General features: G+C 42.7%; 2 protein-coding genes and 1 long non-coding RNA gene across 10 annotated transcripts in view; 1 reads left to right on the top strand and 2 right to left on the bottom strand.

The window, feature by feature from the left end:
- Window positions 1-1,045, bottom strand: part of NUBPL (NUBP iron-sulfur cluster assembly factor, mitochondrial) — an 87,923-nt gene extending 86,878 nt beyond the window's left edge. For 3 of the 5 annotated variants that reach the window (XM_064460217.1, XM_064460219.1, XM_064460218.1), the window contains exon 1: window positions 905-1,045. In XM_064460217.1, coding sequence (XP_064316287.1) covers window positions 905-988 — 84 coding nt within the window. In that variant the 5' untranslated portion in view covers window positions 989-1,045. Of the gene's footprint in view, window positions 1-575; window positions 743-904 lie in introns of those variants that run through there. The other 2 variants (XM_064460222.1, XM_064460221.1) reach the window with 2 other exon arrangements.
- Window positions 1,046-9,080: 8,035 nt separating this feature from the next.
- Window positions 9,081-15,199, bottom strand: LOC135314993 (uncharacterized). 2 transcript variants are annotated; one of them, XR_010374411.1, is made up of 4 exons: window positions 14,883-15,199; window positions 14,170-14,603; window positions 10,056-10,182; window positions 9,081-9,329 (listed from the first exon to the last, which is right to left on the bottom strand). It is a non-coding gene; the product is annotated as an uncharacterized LOC135314993 (long non-coding RNA). The 2 variants fall into 2 exon arrangements; XR_010374410.1 differs by lacking the exon at window positions 14,883-15,199 and having other exon boundaries at window positions 10,056-14,876.
- DTD2 (D-aminoacyl-tRNA deacylase 2) overlaps window positions 14,876-19,884 on the top strand; it is a 31,216-nt gene continuing 26,207 nt past the window's right edge. Inside the window, exon 1 of one of the 3 annotated variants that reach the window (XM_064460231.1) lies at window positions 14,876-15,303. In XM_064460231.1, coding sequence (XP_064316301.1) covers window positions 14,971-15,303 — 333 coding nt within the window. In that variant the 5' untranslated portion in view covers window positions 14,876-14,970. The remainder of the gene's footprint in view (window positions 15,304-19,884) is intronic. The other 2 variants (XM_064460229.1, XM_064460228.1) reach the window with 2 other exon arrangements.

Genomic DNA, 19,884 nt, shown 5'->3' with positions numbered 1-19,884 from the left:
GAGAGAGCTGATGGGGAAGAACCCACCCGCGCGCGGAGACATCTTCGCTGTCGGTCCAAAAAAAGGCTTTGCACAGGGGCTCTCCCAAAGGGAGCCTGCTTCCCAAGCACGCAGGCTGGCAGGAACGGGGCCTACTTTAAAATAACCCCCGTGGGCATTTTGTTTAGACACACAGTTAGATATGACCAATCTTAACACTTCAACAAAAAAAAAAGAATGAGGGTTTGTATTAAAATAAACAAAAACACCGATTAAAAAGTTGGAAACTTTAAAAAAAATAGGCCAGACCTAGTGGTCTTCTACGTTACAGTTGCTTCAAGCGCAACAAATACAGCTAGTAGCAGAGGAAGAGAAGCCCTAGGTGCCGGGGCAGCGCCGCCAGGTTTCCAGAGGGCCGTGTCCCCCCCCGAGCCCCGTCAGGGGTGGCCGGGCAAGCGCCGCTTTGCTGTCGTTTCGGAACACGCGGCGCCCGGCGGCTTTCCCGCACCCAGCGGGCCTCCGCGGCAGGACGGACGGAGCACCGGGCAGGAGCCCGCGCCTCTGCGGGCAGCGTCCCGCTCGCTACCCAACGTTACCGCCACAGCCGCTGAGCGACCGCTGGCTGCTTCCGCAGAATTGACTCAGGTCCAGGCAATGAACCCAGCAGAATCTCGCCCTCCTCCGATCGTCCGGCCGCTGCCCCCAGGCCACCCCGCGCCGCTAACTCCCTGCAGCCACCGTACGTTCCCCGCCACGGCCCGCCGGGGCGCCCGAGCGGGTCCCGGCCACGACGGACCTCCTGCTTCCCGCCCGCCGCAGCCCCCTCCAGCACACTGCCAGCCCGACCCTCCGCGGCCGGCGGGGACGGCCGTCCCGCTCCCCTCCCTCCTCGGGGCGCACGGCCGAGAGCTCACGCTTCACTCACCGCGGAACCAGCAAACGAAGCCCTCCCGCCGGCGGCGGGGAGGCGGCCGGCGCGCAGCGCCCAGCGCCAGGCGGCAGCCCCCATGCCCGCCGCCCGGCCTGTCCCGCCCCGCCCCGCGCGCCATGAGATGGCGCCGTCTCGCCGCGCCTCAGCCCGCCCCCTGCGCCGCGCCGGGCTTCTCCCAGCACAGACCGGGCGGCCGCAGCCCCGGCGGTGGGGCTGGGCGGGCCCAGCAGGCCCCGGGGAGAGTGGCGAGCTTCTTGAAGGCGGAGGATTTTACGCCGAGAGCAGTGCTGCTGCTGCGGAGCTCGGCGGGGCGGAGGCAGGCCTTTCCGGCTGCAGCGTGGAAAAGCAGCTCCTTGCCGCGGTCTGTGAGAAAACGGGGCCCAGGGGCAAACACCGGTGGCCATATGCACTGCCCGTTGGGCTGGGGCTAGTCCTCGCAGCGTTGTCCTTGTCCCCGTTAAATATCCATCTGGTGTTCTCCGCGGCGCCTTCTGAATGCTCATCTTGGACTGCAAAATGGCAGGCCCAGAGCTTGGGCCCTCTGCAAATGTAATGAATATATTCTGTTTCATCGTTTCAGTCGTTAATTAAAAGAAAAAAGACATTTGTAGCCAGGACAGATGCCACTTGGTATTTTGTTTAATAATACTAATATCGAAGCACTGATAATATCTCTGGCTGTAGCTTTGGTTTTCCAGCCAATTTACACCCGCTCTGTAGAAGTTTCATGAAAATCATGTTTCTGTTCCTTATGCTGTGTGAGATTTATTAAAAGCTTTAAGATATACATCATCTATTGCTTCTCTCCCACCTGCAAGGCTTGTAACCACGTTGCGGAAGGAAATTAGACCAGTTGGACATGATTTGCTTTTGACAATTCCATGAATAGTCCTTATTCATCTAAGTGGTATTACAGAAGTAATTCAGATCTTGGCAGTTTTGGGCCATTAGTTTTCAAAGATAAAAAACTGGATAGTGCCCTTTGTTGGTATCTGTTGCAATATGTAACGCATTGGAGGATTTTACACCAGTTTAAAGCGTTATAATAAACATTTCCTCTCTTTTGCAGTGAGCAGAATTTTCACCACTGTGTTAAATGTTAGGTTTTGACTTCTATTATTAAAAATGCGTTTTCCTAAAACCCACCATTTTCAAAGGCTTATTCCAGTGCTCAGCTACCACACAAAAATTGCAATGACAAAAATTAATTTTTTGCTGTCTTTTAAGTGATTCTCATTCAACCTCTCATTTTTGTTGTACCCACATGAGCATATTTTGTATAGCTAGCACAGACACCTGAAGAGGTCGAATAGTTTCCCAATAATTTACCCTACTGCCAAACCAAAATGGAAAAGAATACCGAAAACCAATAGGCCACTTCATTTTCAAACTGTAATATAGATCTGCCTCAAGGGCCTTGTTTTCACTGCCTCAGGAAACCACGTTACCTTTTGCCTGGCAAGAAATTTGCAAAATTGGTTTTCCTACCTTGAGCAGTTGGAGGCAGTGTTAGAGTGCAAAATACTATGCATCGCACAGAAAGGAAATCAGTACTGCAGGGTCACTGGTAGGCATACAGTTCAGGTATCTACCACTTCAAAGTCTATACAAAGAAAAGAAAATGACAAAAAAGTTCCATCATCTACTCTTTGGTTCTGTGAATAGCTCTAATGCTGACTGGAACAACCCTCACAAATATTTTTGTGGGTTTGGTTTTTTGTAAAGTTGATCTAGCACCAAATAAAATTGATTTTTAAAGAAGTAAGCTGAAGTAGTTTTCCAAACTCTCACCTAAGAAGGAACAATGCTCAATATTTTAGTTTTAATAATTTCTCTTAGCACTGGCTTGTTAGTAGTAGGGGAGCTAATATGGCAGTAGGTTGTATTGAACATGAAAAGTAGAATTTGGCCATTAGAAAGGGACTAAATTTGCTCAGCAATAACGCAGACATTTTTAAAATACCTTGATTGTTAAGAGTAGAATAGATTGATTAAAGTTCAGTTGAGTAGTATTCCGCCACCTCTGCTAAGTGTGAAGGCAGTTTTATGGATTATACACTTCTCATAATTGCTTTTGGCTTCCTCTTTAAATTTTAACATTTGAAAGTCTTGGTCTAAGTTCTTTGCCCGATATGTCATTGCAGTCACATACAGTGCTAAAATATGAGTCTAGGAAAATGCAACCAAAAATTAACAAATATTTTACTGCTAGACTTGAGTCTTTATGGGAACTACGGGCAATCTCTGCATCTTTCAGAAAATTCCACTCTGGACTTTTTAATAGTTCAACAAAATGAAAACCACAATATTTAATTTTAATGCAAATTGATAACATTTTCTTTAAGTAAGTTTAAGAAAACGTTTCAGAGACTTTAAATTGCTATTCAGCCTGAACACTAACATGATAAAAATATAATTGATTTTTGTCTGAAATTAGATTGTCTTGTGTTTAAATGTATTCTTTTTCCACCCAAAATCACTTAAGGGTATCCAGGTATAGCTAGGAGAGATTTGTTGCCAAATGACTCCAAATTTTAAAAATGAATTAATGTTTGAAAAACTACTTCGTGGATAATTAGGTTGACTTGAGTGCAATAGGAAGTAAGCAGCTAAAAAAAGAGTATTATCAAGACTGTAAGCTTTCAAGGCTGATGGAGCCCTGTGTTTCCGTTCTCATTTCTGGGTGTCTGCATAGTGTACTGTATTAATAATATAGTAAGTTAAGGACATGCTGCAAACTCTTACTGATATGAGGCATCCATTTTAGTCACAATTTAAACTATAAAATATATTAAAGAAAAGCTAAAGAAATTATCTTCAGAACTAAGAGGTCATTTTAGCTTCATGACCAGGCCCATAATCTTTGGCCGCAGAGGTATACCATAGCATACCAGGGCAAATGTGTGTGGCACTGGGGTCACCGATTCTAGTTTTTTTCCCTGGCTGGTCAGCCAGTCTTGACACATTTAAGATATATAAGGTTGAAATGCTGAGTTTTATCTTTTTTGTCCACATAGTGATAATTACTTTGTTCATGAAGAAAAGAAGTCTAAGATGTTAAGTTTTAGGCCAGTTATCAAAGCTTATGTGATGGGCAATGAGGCTGATGTTGTATGATTAAGAAATATAGATTAATACATTAAATTATGGATAATCTTCTACATATATAGCTAAAAAAGAGTTATGGAAGTTGTAGTACTTCTGGAGAAGCCAGGAAAACTCACTATGAGTTGCCTTTTAAAAGTTCAAGACTGCTTCCAGCTGAGCCTCAGACTTCTGGAGAGCAAGGAGGACACCCGGGGTCATGACGGTCCCTTTTTCCCATGCTGTCTTAAACTGGAGAAGTTGTTCCCAAGTTTTTTTAAAGCTAAGCCTAGTTTTAAAAAAACAGTAATCTTCTGTGACTTCTTGTGCTCCTACCTCCTACCCTGCTGGTGCAGGGACCCTTGCTGCTCTGCTCTGCCCTCATTTCTGAGCCTTGGGCTTGTCAGTATTATCTCTTGGCTCAGCCTGTGCTCTGTGTCTCAGGATGGCTGCCTCATCCTCCCTTTGGTAGCTCTGAGACCAAGCTAGAGCTGCTTTCATCGCTCTTGCAGACTATAATTCTCCTGCAGGGCTGACAAACTAGATCAGGCTGCAAAATAAACCAAGCCAAAATGCCTGCCATTGTGAGTTCTTTGCTTTACCTTTGCTATGCTGCTCTTGCAAGTTAAAGCAACTTCCTGGTTGCTTTACATTAAGTAAGTACATTAAGTAAGTACATTAAGTAAGCTGAGACACACGATCTGGTCCCACAGGCCAGCATTGGCTTGGCAGAGCTCATGCACCTGGGTCAGTGTCGTACCTGGGGGTAACAGGCTCCAGCCGTATTAGTAAGGCACACCTCAAAAACATGTAAGCAGGGAATTTCCGGTGTGAGAGGAGAAAACAACTGCAGCTGTGTACAAAGGAAGTCTCACACTATTGCCTCTCTGTCATTCATTAGATTTTCACATCTTACATCTTTTTCCTGCTAGGCTTAAATACCAAGGACAGCATCACTGATATCAAGGCAGTTATGCCCATTTGTTGCAAAGTAAATTTGGCCCGAGATATTTTAACAGATCTGCTTTCAAATATCCATACAAAACAGGAGAGGTTTACCTGAGTTTTCATATGAAATACTACCTTGTTTATGAAGCACACTTTGTTCATGATATATGGCAATAATTCAAGCTGCAACATCTTAACAAGCACAATGAAAACACATAAGAAGCAGTGATAATATATTAATTTTTTATCATGTGTGTTAATATTTGTAATGAATATAAGACCACAAAAGTACCTTCATCCTATGTGAATGTTTTAACAAACCTTTAACTGAGAAAGAAGTTGTCTCCTTTCGTTCTGTTTCACTAAATGAGAAAGAAGGTCTGGCAGAATTCAGCCCAATTTAGTTTGTGTATTGCTTCTGTGTGGACATTTTAATCAGTGCAGTCCTTCACAGTCAAGAAGAGATGAAAACCTTATTTAAATTATCGCTAGATTCTTCTGAATTCAATCAAGTTCTTCAGGTTAATATTGCTTACTATAGTAACAGTCACATCACAATGAAGATGCAGCTGATATTACAGCCATTTTTCCAGCCTTATCCAAGTGGTGTAGAAAATGAAGAGATTTATTTTGTTGAATATGGCCTTCAGTAACAAAGCCCCATATTTTTTTCTTAGGGAATTAACTCCAATTAACAAGATTTCCATACTTGAAGAAAAGATAAAAACAAAGGTTTTGATTCTTTTTTAAAGTATTCCTAATCTTTGCCATATATTTTACAAACATTGAAGGAAGACTGGTATTTTCCTTCTTTATTCTTTTCTTTCTTTTTTTTTTTTTCAGTAATGGAGATAAATTGCAATGATAAGAGACCCAGGGACAGAAAGAGCCCTATTGTATTAGACATTGTACAAATCCATAATAAAAAAGATGGTCACTGCCCTAGAAGCTTCAGTAAACCATTTGACACCACTGGTCTGAGTCATAATGGCATTCAGTCGCTATTCCAGTTTCTGAAATAATTTTAATTCTGCTTCTCATTTGTTTTTCTCAGTTATGAGCTTATTCTTTACAGGAAGCATTTTTGTTAACATCAGAACCTTGAGCCCAAATGAGTTCTGTATAGCAAATTAATCTTATTTGACCAATGAGGCTGACTGAGATATTGCATCAACTTTTAGTGGGTTTGGTGTTTAGTAATCATTTTAAAAATCTGGTTCATGTTCCAAACCAGTTCAGTTTTGCTCCTGAATGGCCATTCAACGCTTACCTCATACTTCCCAGTACACTAGCAGTGCAAGTTATTTCAGAAGGGCACCAATGCACTTTGGGTCTATATGGGCCACTTACACAACTATACCAGCAGCAACCCGCTCCAGAGTGTTTCAGTGTGCAAGGACCAATCTCAGCTGAAAATAAATGCGATCCACGAGCAGTTCTTCTGTCTGCACATGCTGTCTGAAGCCCCATCATGTACAACTGTGAGGCACTCCACCACTGTGGAGCCAGAGCAGCTGATTCTTGGAATGTAAACCTCTGGTCAATCCTCAGCTGTGAAAGAAAGTAGCTCTTCTTCAGGGTTTTACATTGAGCCAAAGGCAGATCCAGGAATATAACTGGGAGTTCCTGATTTCTGATCTCTTATGCTGAAGGGTTACTATTACTGATTTACCGCCCAAAAAAAGAGACACACAGTGCCTCAGATTTTTAATTATGTTAATGTCCTCTAATGTCAAACAGCAGGCTGCTTTAGGCAGAATAGAGCCAACTGATGTTGGCTTGTTTACGACTTGCCTATTTTCTCCTCTATAGGAGGCTTAGACCAAGGAAAGAACAGCCTAAAGCAGAACACCTTTGAAGGCTGACTTTTACAAGCAGCTCAGGAAGTTCCTCTCAATTCAGAGAATCTACCTTTGCTTTCTTTTCCATCCCAGCTCCCTGGGCATGAAGAGAAGAGCAACTGGGTTCACAGTTTCCTACAACAAAGTAGGTAGGTTTCTCATTGTAATTGGTTCAGAGGAAGGTAGTTTTCTAGTGAATTCTTCTTGAAAGCTCTTGGCCTATGGATCTTGAAACTAAGGTCTAAAAAACAAGTCTATCAGAGAGATAAATATAATTTGCATTATTCTAATTACTGCCACTAAAGGACTCCACTGTACCTTTTAAAATACCAATTTAATCAAACTTTGATGTGAGGAAATATAATGGTATTACAGGAAATAGAGGGACTATTGGTAGAAAACACAAAATTGTTTTGACACTTAGTGATTGTTGAATTCAGCACTTGGCTTATAAGCTCACACTTAGGATTTACGAAAGTTGTTAGAGAGTGGAGGTTTGCGAAGCCGGGTGGTGTCATCCAACCCACCTCTTGACAATGGGCTCTGGCCCATCTTAACCGCCGAACCAGAATTTTTTTATTAGTGAGTGAGCCCTGGCCAAAAGCATGTCAGGAGCCATTAAAAGTAATTATTAGTTGCAGTGTCCAAGAATATTTCCTACAATTGATTAACTTCCTAGTCCAGATGTAGCCTAAAGGTTCACCTGAAGGTGAGCTGAGTCATTCTCTAAGCTCCAGACTGCATTAGTTAGATCTGGGTTTTCTATAACAGGAGCTAAACCCGCTCATATTTGTGCTGGAATTTTAACTGTGCACACCAAGATGAAAGGGTTTTTTAATCTGGATGTGGCCCTCACTCAAGACTGTCACTATGAAGACACAATTATTTTTTGTCCTACGGGCAACAGAGTATCCAGGGAAAGATTAAATATCTGTAATTAATATTAAAATATCCCAAGTTACAGAGTAATTGTTTTACCCAGTTATTCATAAAACTGTAAGCCTCCAGCAGTTCCAAGAATTATCTGTGAAATGAAGAGCTCTTTAAGAAAAAGTTATACCAAATATCATTCTTCTATTCTGTTAGAACATCAAATAGTGAAGGTAAAGTGTTTTACTTCCACTCTGTAGCAGCTATTTAGCATCTATTGTAAAAGAAAGAAACTGTGACCCTTTGGCAGCTTTAAAAAAAAAACACAATCAAAGATTATATGAAAAACTTCCTTTTCATCATTGCAGTGCTTCTGAGGTATCAAATAATAAAGTAATAATATCACCCCAAAAGAGTTCAGAAACATGCATTTAAAAAATCTGTGCTTTAAGAAAGTGTGAAAATTAAATATTAAAAGAAGCTCTTTGAAACACGTTAAGCCACACTGGAAGTCATAGCAGGAAGCCACATTATTTCTTGACGCATGGTCTATTATCTTATTTGACTCCATGAATATTCATTAGAATTTACAATCTTCTATTATTTAGCTCACTGCATTACACATCTGCTTTTTTCCCCACAAGACCTGAGGGAAAACAAGATCACCTTCTCTTTATGTTGGTTAAAATCATTAGAGGATTACATACACACTATTATATTCACTGAAACAAGCCATCAGAAACTAAAGGCTGATGGTAAATGGAAGTCCTACAGTTGCCATTTCTTCTAAGGGGAACAAGTTCCCAAAATATAGTTTTAAGAAAAGCCCATAGATCAACATCACTGTACCTGTATATGATGCTGTACTATGGCAAAGCAAGAAACCCATTTGTGTTGTAATGCAATGTTCTTACATCGAAGGGAATAAAATGCCAAAATCTGTCACTCCTGCTTCTCTCATTGAGCTCTGGCAATCTTGTTGAACTATACAGCAAAAGAGGTTAACAGCCTCCAATAACTCGTAAATGATAGACCACGCACAGAATTAGTGCCTCCTCAAACTTATCCAGTTTTATGATGATGTAAACAGCACTTGGGATGGATGACTTCAGAGGTTTGCTATTCAGAGAATTTCCTAATAACTATCATTTGTACCTATGCTTTCCTGACTAAGGATCAGTATGCCTGAGGGGACAAACATGATAGGAGCTGTGGCTCAAGGAGAAAGCTTTTGGCTTGAAGCTGTGCTAAGAGGTTTTTTTTTTGAAAGTCATCCATATAAATGCAAAAAAACCAACATGCAGCCTAATTATACCTGCACACTGCACAGTAACTGGAGGCAAGGAGTCCTCCAGGTACATAGAGAATAATAAATGATGTTTCATACTGTTGTTAAAGGAGCAGAAAGAGCCACATCTCAGTCCATGTACATTTTAAATAATAACACAAGGCTTTATGCCAATACTCTGATAATTTTACATATGGCATCTATTGAAAACACAGAAACTCAAGTTCTGGCTCCTAGAAGATACTGAGGCATTTTTTGTCTATAACAAAGTCCTCACATTACCATCAAAGTTTCTCACTGAGAATGAAAAGAATGAAACAAAACCACGCCTCTGTAGTACTAATTGCCATTGCAAAAGTGTTTATGGGGCAAAGTGATGCAGCAATACCTGTGGAAGAAAACAGATTTTAATTCCTTCACTTGGCAGGGACAGAGGACAGTATCCAGCATAACAGGGACCAATAATACAGAGGCTGTGGAGCACAGCACAAACACTTGGTGGAATCACCTTGGGTCTGCACCAAACCAATCCTGAATGTAGGACATAAAGAACATAGGACTTGCCCTCCACAGTGCCTTGTCTAAATACCTCCTCCATTAGGCAGAACCCAGTCTGCAACACCCATCTCAATCAGTCAGGCATGGGTTAGCTGAGCGGTTTGAAGCAAAGCAGAAACGTCCCCTACCACGCTACGGTGCCAGTGCCAGGCTCTGCACAGATGCGTGGTCAGCAGCTGCAGATGGAGCACAAGAGGCTGAAGCTGAGTTTCACTGATCAAAGCTGGCCTGAGTGGGTATACCAAGCTTGCTCCAGAATGGCAAACAGCCTGTACAGCTGCAGGCTCTCATTCAGCACTCTTACTCCTCCCTGATTGCTCAAGGCCCTGTGACCGTAAGGTTAGCCTTTTATAGCTAGGTGGGTGCTTTTTCCCCTCACTGCTGCTTCAGTTACTGTCCTACATTCCAAGCTGTTTCTGTGTGCTCCTGCTGTGTAGAATTCAGATCCCAAACCCAGGAGACTGGGGAAGCAAGTACAAAGATACTGGAATATGCCTGCAGGGATCAGCCTGGATCTGACAGTACCATTCCTAAACCAGAGCAGAAAACTGCTGACCTTTGAGGGACTCCTGGAGTCAGTTTGGTGGCTCTGTACAACCTCCCTCTGAATTCCAGATCTGAGTGTGTTGTGTTGAAACTCAAGGTTGGCTCTACACAGGAAAGGTTCAGGACAGTAGCTCGTTCTGTGGAAAAAAGAAAAATTGTCTTGCTTCTAACCAGTACAAGGTGTTACAATGAGACCCTATGGTATATACTGTAGGTAGGCTACTCCCACTGCTCTGTTCATTTCATTTGAACAGGACACAGAAGCCCGTTTAATTTTAACATCTGTCACTCACACAGACAACAGTTTGGTGCCAGAGACACCCAAGCAGGGAAAAAATACAGTCTTTAAATGTCACAGGCAAATGAACATGACTGACACCTGTAGAGAAAGAAACTTTGATTAATAGTGTTCTTATTTCCTTTAGACAGTCATGGTAAGCAAGCAGATTGTGTCTTTGTCTGGCTACCTTTTTTCCAATAGAGTCAGATTTCTGCTTCTCACTTAGAAAAGCTGTAATTGTACCTGACACAGCCTTCACACCAAATCTGTTATTTTGTTCAGAAATTTAATTAACTTTTGATTACTCTAATTTAACACATTTCAGTGTCTGTTTTGTAATTGTGTGAAGGACTAAACAAAACACTAATCTTTTTTTAATAGTGTATTTAATTTTTGCTGTGTACTTTAAACACGCATAAAATCGACTGCTCAAATCACAGGATTGCTCTTCCACAAAAGAAATACCAGCCTTCACTGGAAACAATTCTGACATTCGTGGGGATAGTAAATTGGCTTTGATGGAAGAGTTAAAGAGGTACCAACTCTGAAGTTACAAAACTGGGGCTGAAGGAGTCATGACCTTCCTCTGAGCTACAGTGCAAACTGGAAAGATAAAAATCACAGTGCCGTCTCTTCCTCTCAGTCATCTCCTCCAGAATTCTGCAGTGCTTCCTTTGAAGGCTAGGCAGATCTGGGGTCTGTTTGGAAAGCAAAGGTGGTAATAGTCTTCACACACACCCCTTCTCTGGAAGAACTATTTCCAATAGCTTTACACAGGCATTGTACAATACTTGCAGTCTTTGAGTGACAGGACTGCTATTCCATCTCATTTCTGCTGCTTAACTTGCACTAGGGAAATGCTTTATGCCCTCTCTCCACTTCCCTTATTTAAAGATCTCTGGAGGAAGGAAGGTGGTTGGGAGGCAGGCATACACCTGACCTTCATGTCTGGACAGCGCTTTGGATAAGAGAAAAGTCAGAACTAAATGCAATCACTGTGATGTGTCTACTACTGTCCTGGATCAGCTGAGATGAAGTTAATTTTCTTCCTAGTAGCTGGTATAGTGCTGTGTTTTGGATTTATGATGAGAATAATGTTACCACACTGATGTTCTAGTTGTTGCTACATAGCGCTTACACCAGTCAAGGACTTCTCAGCTCCCCATGCTCTGCCAGGTGCACAAGGAGCTGTGAGGGGTCACAGCCAGGACAGCTGACCCAAACTGGCCAAAGGGATATTCCATACCATATGGCATCACGGTCAGAATATAAGCTGGGGGAGTCAGCCAGGGGGACCTCTGCTCAGAAACTGGCTGGGGCATTGGTCAGCAGGTGATGAGCAACCGCACTGCGCAGCACTTGTTTCATATATTTTTACCTTTATTATTTTCTTTTCCTTTTCTGCCCTATTAAACTGTCTTTATCACAACTGACAAATTTTACCCACCCCCACCATTCTCTTCACTATCCCACTAGTGGGGGCAGGTAAACAAACAGCTGTGTGATGTTTCACTGCCTGCTGGGTTAAACCGCAACAGCTACTTAGACAATAAAATGAGCCTAACACCACCACCTAATACTCTCTGCACCCACATTGCTGTTCAGCAATATCTCCTCTCTTCCAGCTCATCAGCATTTCAGCTAGAAATTCCGATGCTGTAGAAAGAAGAAAGCTTAACTGGGCCTTGAACTAGACTGAGAAACAGGGTACAGGAAAAAAAAAAAGGAATCACCAGATATAAAGAGCCAGATAGGTCATCACAGATAGCATGAACAGGCTAAGCAGCACAAAAACAGAAGCAAAAATAAGTGAACTGGGAGCAAAAGGAGAAGGGATCACCCAACAGAAAGCAAAGGACTTGACTCAGTTTGGGATGTAAGATTGTAACCATTGCTTCAAAACCAAAACACGCTGCTGTTCTGAGCTGTCCTTTTGGCAGTTTTAACATCTTAGACTAAAGATACATAACATCTTTTTTTCTTTCTTTGAGGATTTGATCTGTCATTTCAGCATGGCTAAATTAAAGATGTATTTTATTTAAACATTAATCCCAGTTTACAAAGTATTTTGTGGATTTTTCTCTCGTGATAGAAATTTGCAATTCATTGCTGGAAATTCTACTTTCTGGGCCACCTCTGATAATGAGAATCTTTTAACAGCAACCTCTACTAACTGGCACAGCAGGGTCCATCAGTTCTGTCTCACCCTTCACAGCAGGAGGGACACCCACCCGTGATTCTTTACTAAATGTTTCTAAGTGATTTAACTAAGTACTCTTTCTTTCATTATTGTGCCCTGCTACTTCTGCTACTTGTATTATTTTTTTTTTAAATCTCTGTGTGGGAAGAGAGAGTTCCCCAATGGACAATGGAGGAAGTAAAACACTTAAATCTAAATCTTCTTTTGACACTCTGCAGCCTTTCAGCTATGCCTGTCACACAGGAGGTAGTTCTACCAAGATCCAACCCTTACCAGCAACCTAAGTTTACCTTTGCTATCCAAATGCCACCACAGCTTTCTGTAGTTTCTCTTCAAAACAGATGACACTGCCTAGGGGGCACTCTGATGATGTGGTAGCTGCTTGACAGACCTTTGGTCGTGGTTTCAGACACCACAGAGAAACACCTGAAATGCATCCTGTCCCTTCAAAGTTCCAGTCAACTGCCGCCCCTGCCAAACTGTATGCAATGCCAAACTTGGAATCATTTTGGTACTAAAATATCTCTAGCATTTCATCCTCTGATAAATGGGAGAAAGCCAAGTACCCACAGAGGCAGAGCTCCCAACACCCACCCCCCTCTTCACAAAAGGATTCATTACATTAAATGTACATGAAATATGCATGACCATTCACACAAAGGGTAAGGAAAAAACACAAGTCCACTGGAATTTGTGACAATTGGTTCATACTGCCATCTGCCCTTCTGAAGGAGAACTGATGTGAAAGTAGCCAGAAATGTCTGTATGGATGGATGATACGTATATCCATATGTATTGATATATTCTTTAGAAGTCAGGAGGTTTGTTTCTATACGAAAACCACCGTCAAATCCAAACTCTCATCTAAAACTTAACCAACAAATTTACTCTCATTCTGTGGCATACAGAGAGGCCCTTAACCTACCTATGGCCCAATAAGATCCAACAAATGCAAGATGCAATACAATACTACAAAATTAACTTGACTTCCCAAGGAAAATATGACATAATTACACCAAGAATCTATAAATAAACAGTGGTGTCATACTAATTTTGCTGTACACTGTTTCATAGGCATTTGTGTTGAAACTTGCACAAATAAACTTTCTCCATCAAATCCTGGCAAAAATAATGGTAGCACAACAAAGAACAATCAATATCCTTGTATATTAATATCCTTTTATAATCTGCTTACATAACTTGCTCAGACTGTAGTATAATCGATTTTCCTTAGCAATCAATTTATATTGATAACACATATATGGAAAAACCCTCACTTTAAATGGATTTCTACCTCATTAAACTCCTAATGAGTCTGGGGATACAGCTTTAGAGTAAATGAACAGAAGGTACTTTAAATAAAGTTAGCTGAGTTTAAATGAGAATAGCTCATACTTAACAATACCCTACAGCTAGCAAAAGTGAGCTCGTTTATTCACTACCCACCTAGCGCAATTTCCTCATCTTTAGAGGTTTGATTTACAACGAGCAACCTCACTGAACACTCACGCAGGAGAGTGTTATTTTGAAGTAACAGACAGAAGCTGAATATATCCCAATGTGTAACAAGGTTGCCCCTTGCTGTGCAACAGATAGCTTCAGTAATCTTACTCTGAGGCCAGGTATTAAAATTTGGCTTCTTACCCATGCTGCCGTGTATTACATCTTTTTTGTTGTTCTTTTCAACATGGTTGCAAAAATAAAATCTTCAGTCTTAAAATTAATTCCAAGAGAGACTGAATTGTGCATCACTCTATCCTGACTTTGCTGCCAATGTTCAAAACCTGAACCTGTATCTGTCAGAATTCACAGATGGGAAGAAGGCACAACTCTAATTTAGCAGCTGTTCAAGGAATATTAGGGCATGTAGCCAAAAACCTGAGAGATAACAAGATAAACAGTTTCGATACTTTAACTTTTCCCATTAGGTATAGAAGCTCATTTCAGAACTATGCACTTTTTTCAGATCATGTTTTTGACCCCTAGCTATACAGATCCCTTTTAACTACATTCTTCTCTGTTCCAAGGCAGTATTGTTGAAGGGAAATCCTCCAACTGGATATGTTTGCCTCAGCCACCTGAAAGACAAACATTAGTTCTTTTAAAGCGACAAACAATATTCAGATTAATAATTCTTTCATTTCCATGCTGAAACTACACAGCATGCTATTCTTACCCCAAGCATGCGACATTTCCCCCACCAGATTTTTATTTTCTCGTCAGAAAAAGAAACAAAAACCTGCTCCTTGCTAGCTATGGGACACCCCAAAGTTAAGCTGTAAAAATACTTTGCTTACTCGGTTCTAGAGCTTGTACCCTCCTTAGGGGTCACTGGCAGATCACAAGCCCTGTTTTACCTGCAAAAGGTGTGCGGTACTTGGGGATTTTCTCTTGTATCCTTAGCAAGGACTTGCTTTACCGCCTGCACGTCAGGTAAGCCTTTAAATGCTTGCGGAGCCCCAGGGCTGGGCGCCAGCCGCAGGCCCGCCGCGCCCGTTATTCCCCCGCAGGCCGGCGGCGCCTTGCCCGGCCCCGCCCCGGCGGCCTGTGACCGGCGGGCTGCCGGGGCCGGCCTGCCTCGCCCCACTGGGCGCCGGTGCGAGCGGCTTAGGGCGGCGGAATAGGCGTTACCCGGCGGCGGCCGGCCCAAGCCCGCCCTCAGGCCCCGGCATGGCGGCGGCGCGGCCGGCGCTGGCCCGGGCCCTGCTGCAGCAGTGCGTCTCTGCCCGGCTGCAGGTGAAGCCGCCCGAGGGCGGCTCCGAGGCCGAGTGGGTGGAGGTAACGTCTGCCGCGGGCCGCTGCCCCTCGGTGTCGCCCCTGCCGCCCTGGGCGGGCGGGCGGCGGGAAAGGGCGCCCTCCCCGGAGCGCAAGCGCCGGCGGGGAGAGCGGGAGGAAGAGCAGGGAGGGAGGAAGAGATCGCTGGGTGTCGGTCCGTCCGCCGTCACAGGGGTGCTCCCGGTGGTAAAAACAGGGGCAAAGCGGCCGTTGTTCCTCTGCTCCCGGCCAGGGCAGTAGCGCCTGCAGCAGCGCCCGCGGAGCTTCAGGAGGGCCCCGCTTGCCTTGCCGCCTGTACCTGCCCCCAGGCCCCGCAGGCCGCCTCTGCCGGGGTTCGCTCCTCAGAGGCGGCAGCGCTGGAAGCGGCGCCCGGGTGGGGGCTGGCCCCTGCCAGCAGCCTTTCACCCATCCAGCTGCTCCTCTGCCCCGGCCAGGAGGGGAAAATAGGGACAAAAGGGATAAAAAAACTAGTAGGTCAGAGTAGAGTCAGAGAAAACACCAGTTACCCTCACAGGCAAACCAGACTTGACTTGGGGAACTCAAGTTAGTTTGTTACCAGTTAACATAAATATTTAATTAGTGATTTGGGTCTTGGAGAAAAAAACCTAACAAACCAAACCCCAAGTATTTACCCATTTGAGGACGTCCCTCCTCCTTTTCCAGGCTAAGCTTCATTTCAGACACCTCTCCAGCCCCCTTCCCAGTTCCCACTCCAGAGCCCTCTCCTTACCCCCAGTTATAACTACGGGTTACACATAGTCCCTTCAGCAAGGCAACAAGCCACACAGGAGGTCAAGGTCACTGCCTATCAGCTTCTCTCTGCTGCTCCTTCCCACTTCCCCTGTGCTCCAGCATGGCTCCTCCAGAGGCCGCACTCCCTTCAGGAACGCAGCAACTCCACCACAGAACACCCCTTCCTCTCTCATTATCTGCCCTTCCTTAAATACACTTTCACAGAGGCGCTACAAACTTGGCTGATGGGCTCAGCTGCGTACCTCATTAATTGTGTGATAGTGTACACCAGGAGAAGAAAGGCCAGGTAGAGCAATGGGACTATGGCAGCAGTAGTTCTGATTTTTGTTTCTTTTTTTTCCAGACCACTAACCAAAAATTAAATTTAGGATGTAGATCGCCACACAGCTGGAGGGAAACACTGTAGTTTCCCCCCTTTCTTCCTATAGTCTTCTGTTGGGAGAGGTAGGCAGGTCTGTGGACTCTTTGGGCTACGTGCTATGCATGAAGGCTGCCCTTTGGGGTGCACTGTCCTACTGTAGTTGTCACTGTTTACAGATTACCTACATTAGAATAACTCGTATGTGCAGGTGTCGGCTATTCAGCCCTTGGGGTTTTTTGGGGTTTGTCTTTTGTCTTTCTTAAAGACTACTATGACAGAAGGGGCTAAATATAGTCACTTGCATAACTTTTTAAAAGTAAAAATTTTAGTGTGTTTAAAGGGCTTATGAGTTCATTCAACAAATCTGAAGAGAGTTTTAAAAAGAAGTCTGTCCCTAGGTGTTTCCACTGTTTGACTTCCATGTTGTTCTTAAAACATTTCTCTCCTTGTTCAGAAGAGGCAGGTGGGTCCGTAAGACCTAGTTTCTGCAGCGTGGTCTGGGAAACCAGAACATTTCACTCAAAGGAAACACGTGTCATCTTACAGATGCTGTTTGGCTGAAGTGTGTACTGCATTATTAGCCTCTCGGTGTAAGGTTAATTATAGTAAAAGTTGCTCAGCACAGCGTAAATTAACTTTAGGAGAAATATCCTATTTCTAGCTTGCAAATCTCAGAAGTAACTGTAGATCTAGTAAATACAAGCTGAAATGTCATTTTGGTGGCTTTTAAACAATCCGCAAAGAGGCATGTGTTATGGTTTAGAGATATCATGACTGACTCTATTACAAGGAAGTTACGCTGCTTATAACTCTTATTTGAAGTTTTAAATGGCTTAACCAAAATCACTGGGAAAGCAATAGATTGTGCTAAAGGAATCTGCAAGAGATTTGGGCAGCCTCAGCAGTAGATATTTTCCAGACATTAACCTTACGAATATTCATCATAGGTACTTAGGCATCTTTCCTGGATACCTGGGTCTTTTGGGGAGAAATCTGTTGTAACAAGAACTAGTCGCGATGCAGCAAAAACCTATGGGAAGTTCATAGTTTCTTTAGCATGACTACTTTAGAGGTAGTTGGAAGGAATCTTTGCTAATGACTTTTTCTGGTACAGTAATATTACTTCCTATACGCATGTCAGTGCAAAAGTAAAAAAATACAGACCTCACAAATTATTGTTTACATAAACCAGACTGTTCCTGATGATCTGTAACAACTTAAAAGTAGGCCCTCACCTTGAGAAATTCCCAGTGTACTATAAATAGCACATTATGTAGGTGGCTTTGACTAGCTTCTGAGCTTCAGGAGACCCTTGTAGGTACTTTAAGAAGTTTAGAGCGGATGTTCTTTATCTGGAAAAAGGTTAGGAGTGTACTTTTTATCTGTACATGAATCACTGTTCTTGATTGTGTTTTCATGATTGAATTTTTCTGCCCTGTTGAGGTTTACTGGGGATGGGATGTCTTGTTTATGGAGAAATTTTGGTTAGATACCATCCATAATGGGTTTATGTATACAGCAAAATACTTAAGAGGAAAAAAGGAATTTTCCTTTTTCATGCAGGGGAAAAATAAGGTGAGATATGGCGTATTTCACAGCTATGGGAGAAAAGAAACATAAAAATTATATTCAGCTAAAAAGTATAAGTGCTTACACTTTATTGAATGAAAACTGTCTCTCCCTTATCTTATTTCCCTTGATTTGTCTTCTGGTTAAGATAGCAAAAAGCATGCAAGGTACCAGGCACAGGCTTGTTCTGGGACCTGTGGTTGATGATGTTACCTCTCTTTGCTGCAGCTGAATGTACGAAATATGAAGAAATCTTCCCACGGGGTAGCAAATCTGAACTTGAAATGGAAGTGTCAAAGAATAATTTATATAAATTAGTTTCATGAACTGGCTTCCTAAGGATTACAAAGTGTCTCCATTTTCATTATCAGTTGCATTACATTTTCCTGGCAGGGGGGTGTGGAGGGGAAGGTGGAGTTGAGATAATATTTTGCAGAATATATTTGGGTTTTGCTAATGAAATCTTGCAAAATTCAGATGAATGTATTTAGTCAGGAGGGTGAGGGAAGGTTTAATTATTTGTTTTTTCCTGCAAAAGTGCTAAAATGGAGTATTTGGAGGCAGCATGGCTAAGGCTGGCTGTATGGCCTTAGGGGCTGGGTACTTCAACCCTTCATGATGCAGTTTGCCTGGTCTGATGATTACTTAGGGCAGTTGTATAACAAATGCCAGTGTTGCAAAGTAACATGCTTTTCTGGTTTATGTATGTAGGTATTTTACTGATAACAGCAAATCCACATATAGCACAATTTCCCTGCCCAACTGGCTGCTTGTCACTCCCTAAGTTCCTTGCAGTGGCTATCTGCACATCAGCATGTTGAATTTGTAACCTTGTTATTTGTGTTATTTTGGTTGACTTTTCCTACGTTAAATGCAGCTCTGAAGAGCAGTCAATTAGACTTTAATAGGTTACAGACAACCTAGGTTCAGCAGTGGCAGCGTTTTTGCTTTGGTTCAAAATATTTTACACGTTCCCATTCCTTCTGCTGGCAACAAGCATGAGTCTTAGGACATCTGAAACACTGATGTGTTTCAGTCAGTCCTCAGAGCAGAGGACTGACATGCATTATTCTTAGATTAGCTGTTGAAATTGCATTTGATTTTACATCTTCAATTAAAAAAATTAAAGAACAAAGAAGACATAACAAGGTTGAAACACAGTTGCACGTGTTGAAAATAGCGTTCAACAAGTTTTCAGTTATAGTTGAAACTGTAAGTTTCAACTTACAAATAGTTGAATAGTTTTCAACTATAACATGGTTGAAAAGTGTTCTAGAAGATCATAAACATGCAATATAAATAGAAGCATCCTCTAGCAGCTTTAACTAGTCTCTCAATTTTTGTTTTTATTAAACCTTCTGTCCCTCTAATCTCCCTCAATATGTATGTCTCCTCTTGTGATAAAAAGTGTATTCAAAAATAGGTGTCAAATCATGAGAGAGGCTGGAAAAATAATGAATGTTTTTGCCTAATCTTTAGCTGTCTGGCCTTAGGACTTGCACATGTCACTTTGTTTATAGAATCATAGAATGTCCCGAGCTGGAAGGGACCCACAGGGATCATCAAGTCAAACTCCTGTCCCTGCACAGGACAACCCCAAATTTACACCGTATCTCTGAGGGCATTTACCTTTTTGCTTTTTCAGTGAGCTGCTTGCAGAGTATTGTTACTTCTGTACGTGAGACTGTGCAGAAAATACTGTCGCAAGGCTCAGAATTAGCACGATCTGGAATTAGCATGATCACTATACAGCAGAATCACACCACTCATGACCGGCCACCAACTGGATTTGACTCTATTCACCACCACTGACAGTCATGTGGGAACCTGTATAATATTCTGCAGTGGTCAAAATGAGTTTTGAAAGGAGCCATTTAAAGCTTTTGAAAGATCTCAGCATG

Source organism: Phalacrocorax carbo, chromosome 9 (assembly GCF_963921805.1).
Source record: "Phalacrocorax carbo chromosome 9, bPhaCar2.1, whole genome shotgun sequence".
NCBI lineage: Eukaryota > Metazoa > Chordata > Aves > Suliformes > Phalacrocoracidae > Phalacrocorax > Phalacrocorax carbo.
The sequence above is the reverse complement of the archived record's forward strand: the minus strand, read 5'-3'. Positions and strand labels throughout refer to the sequence as shown.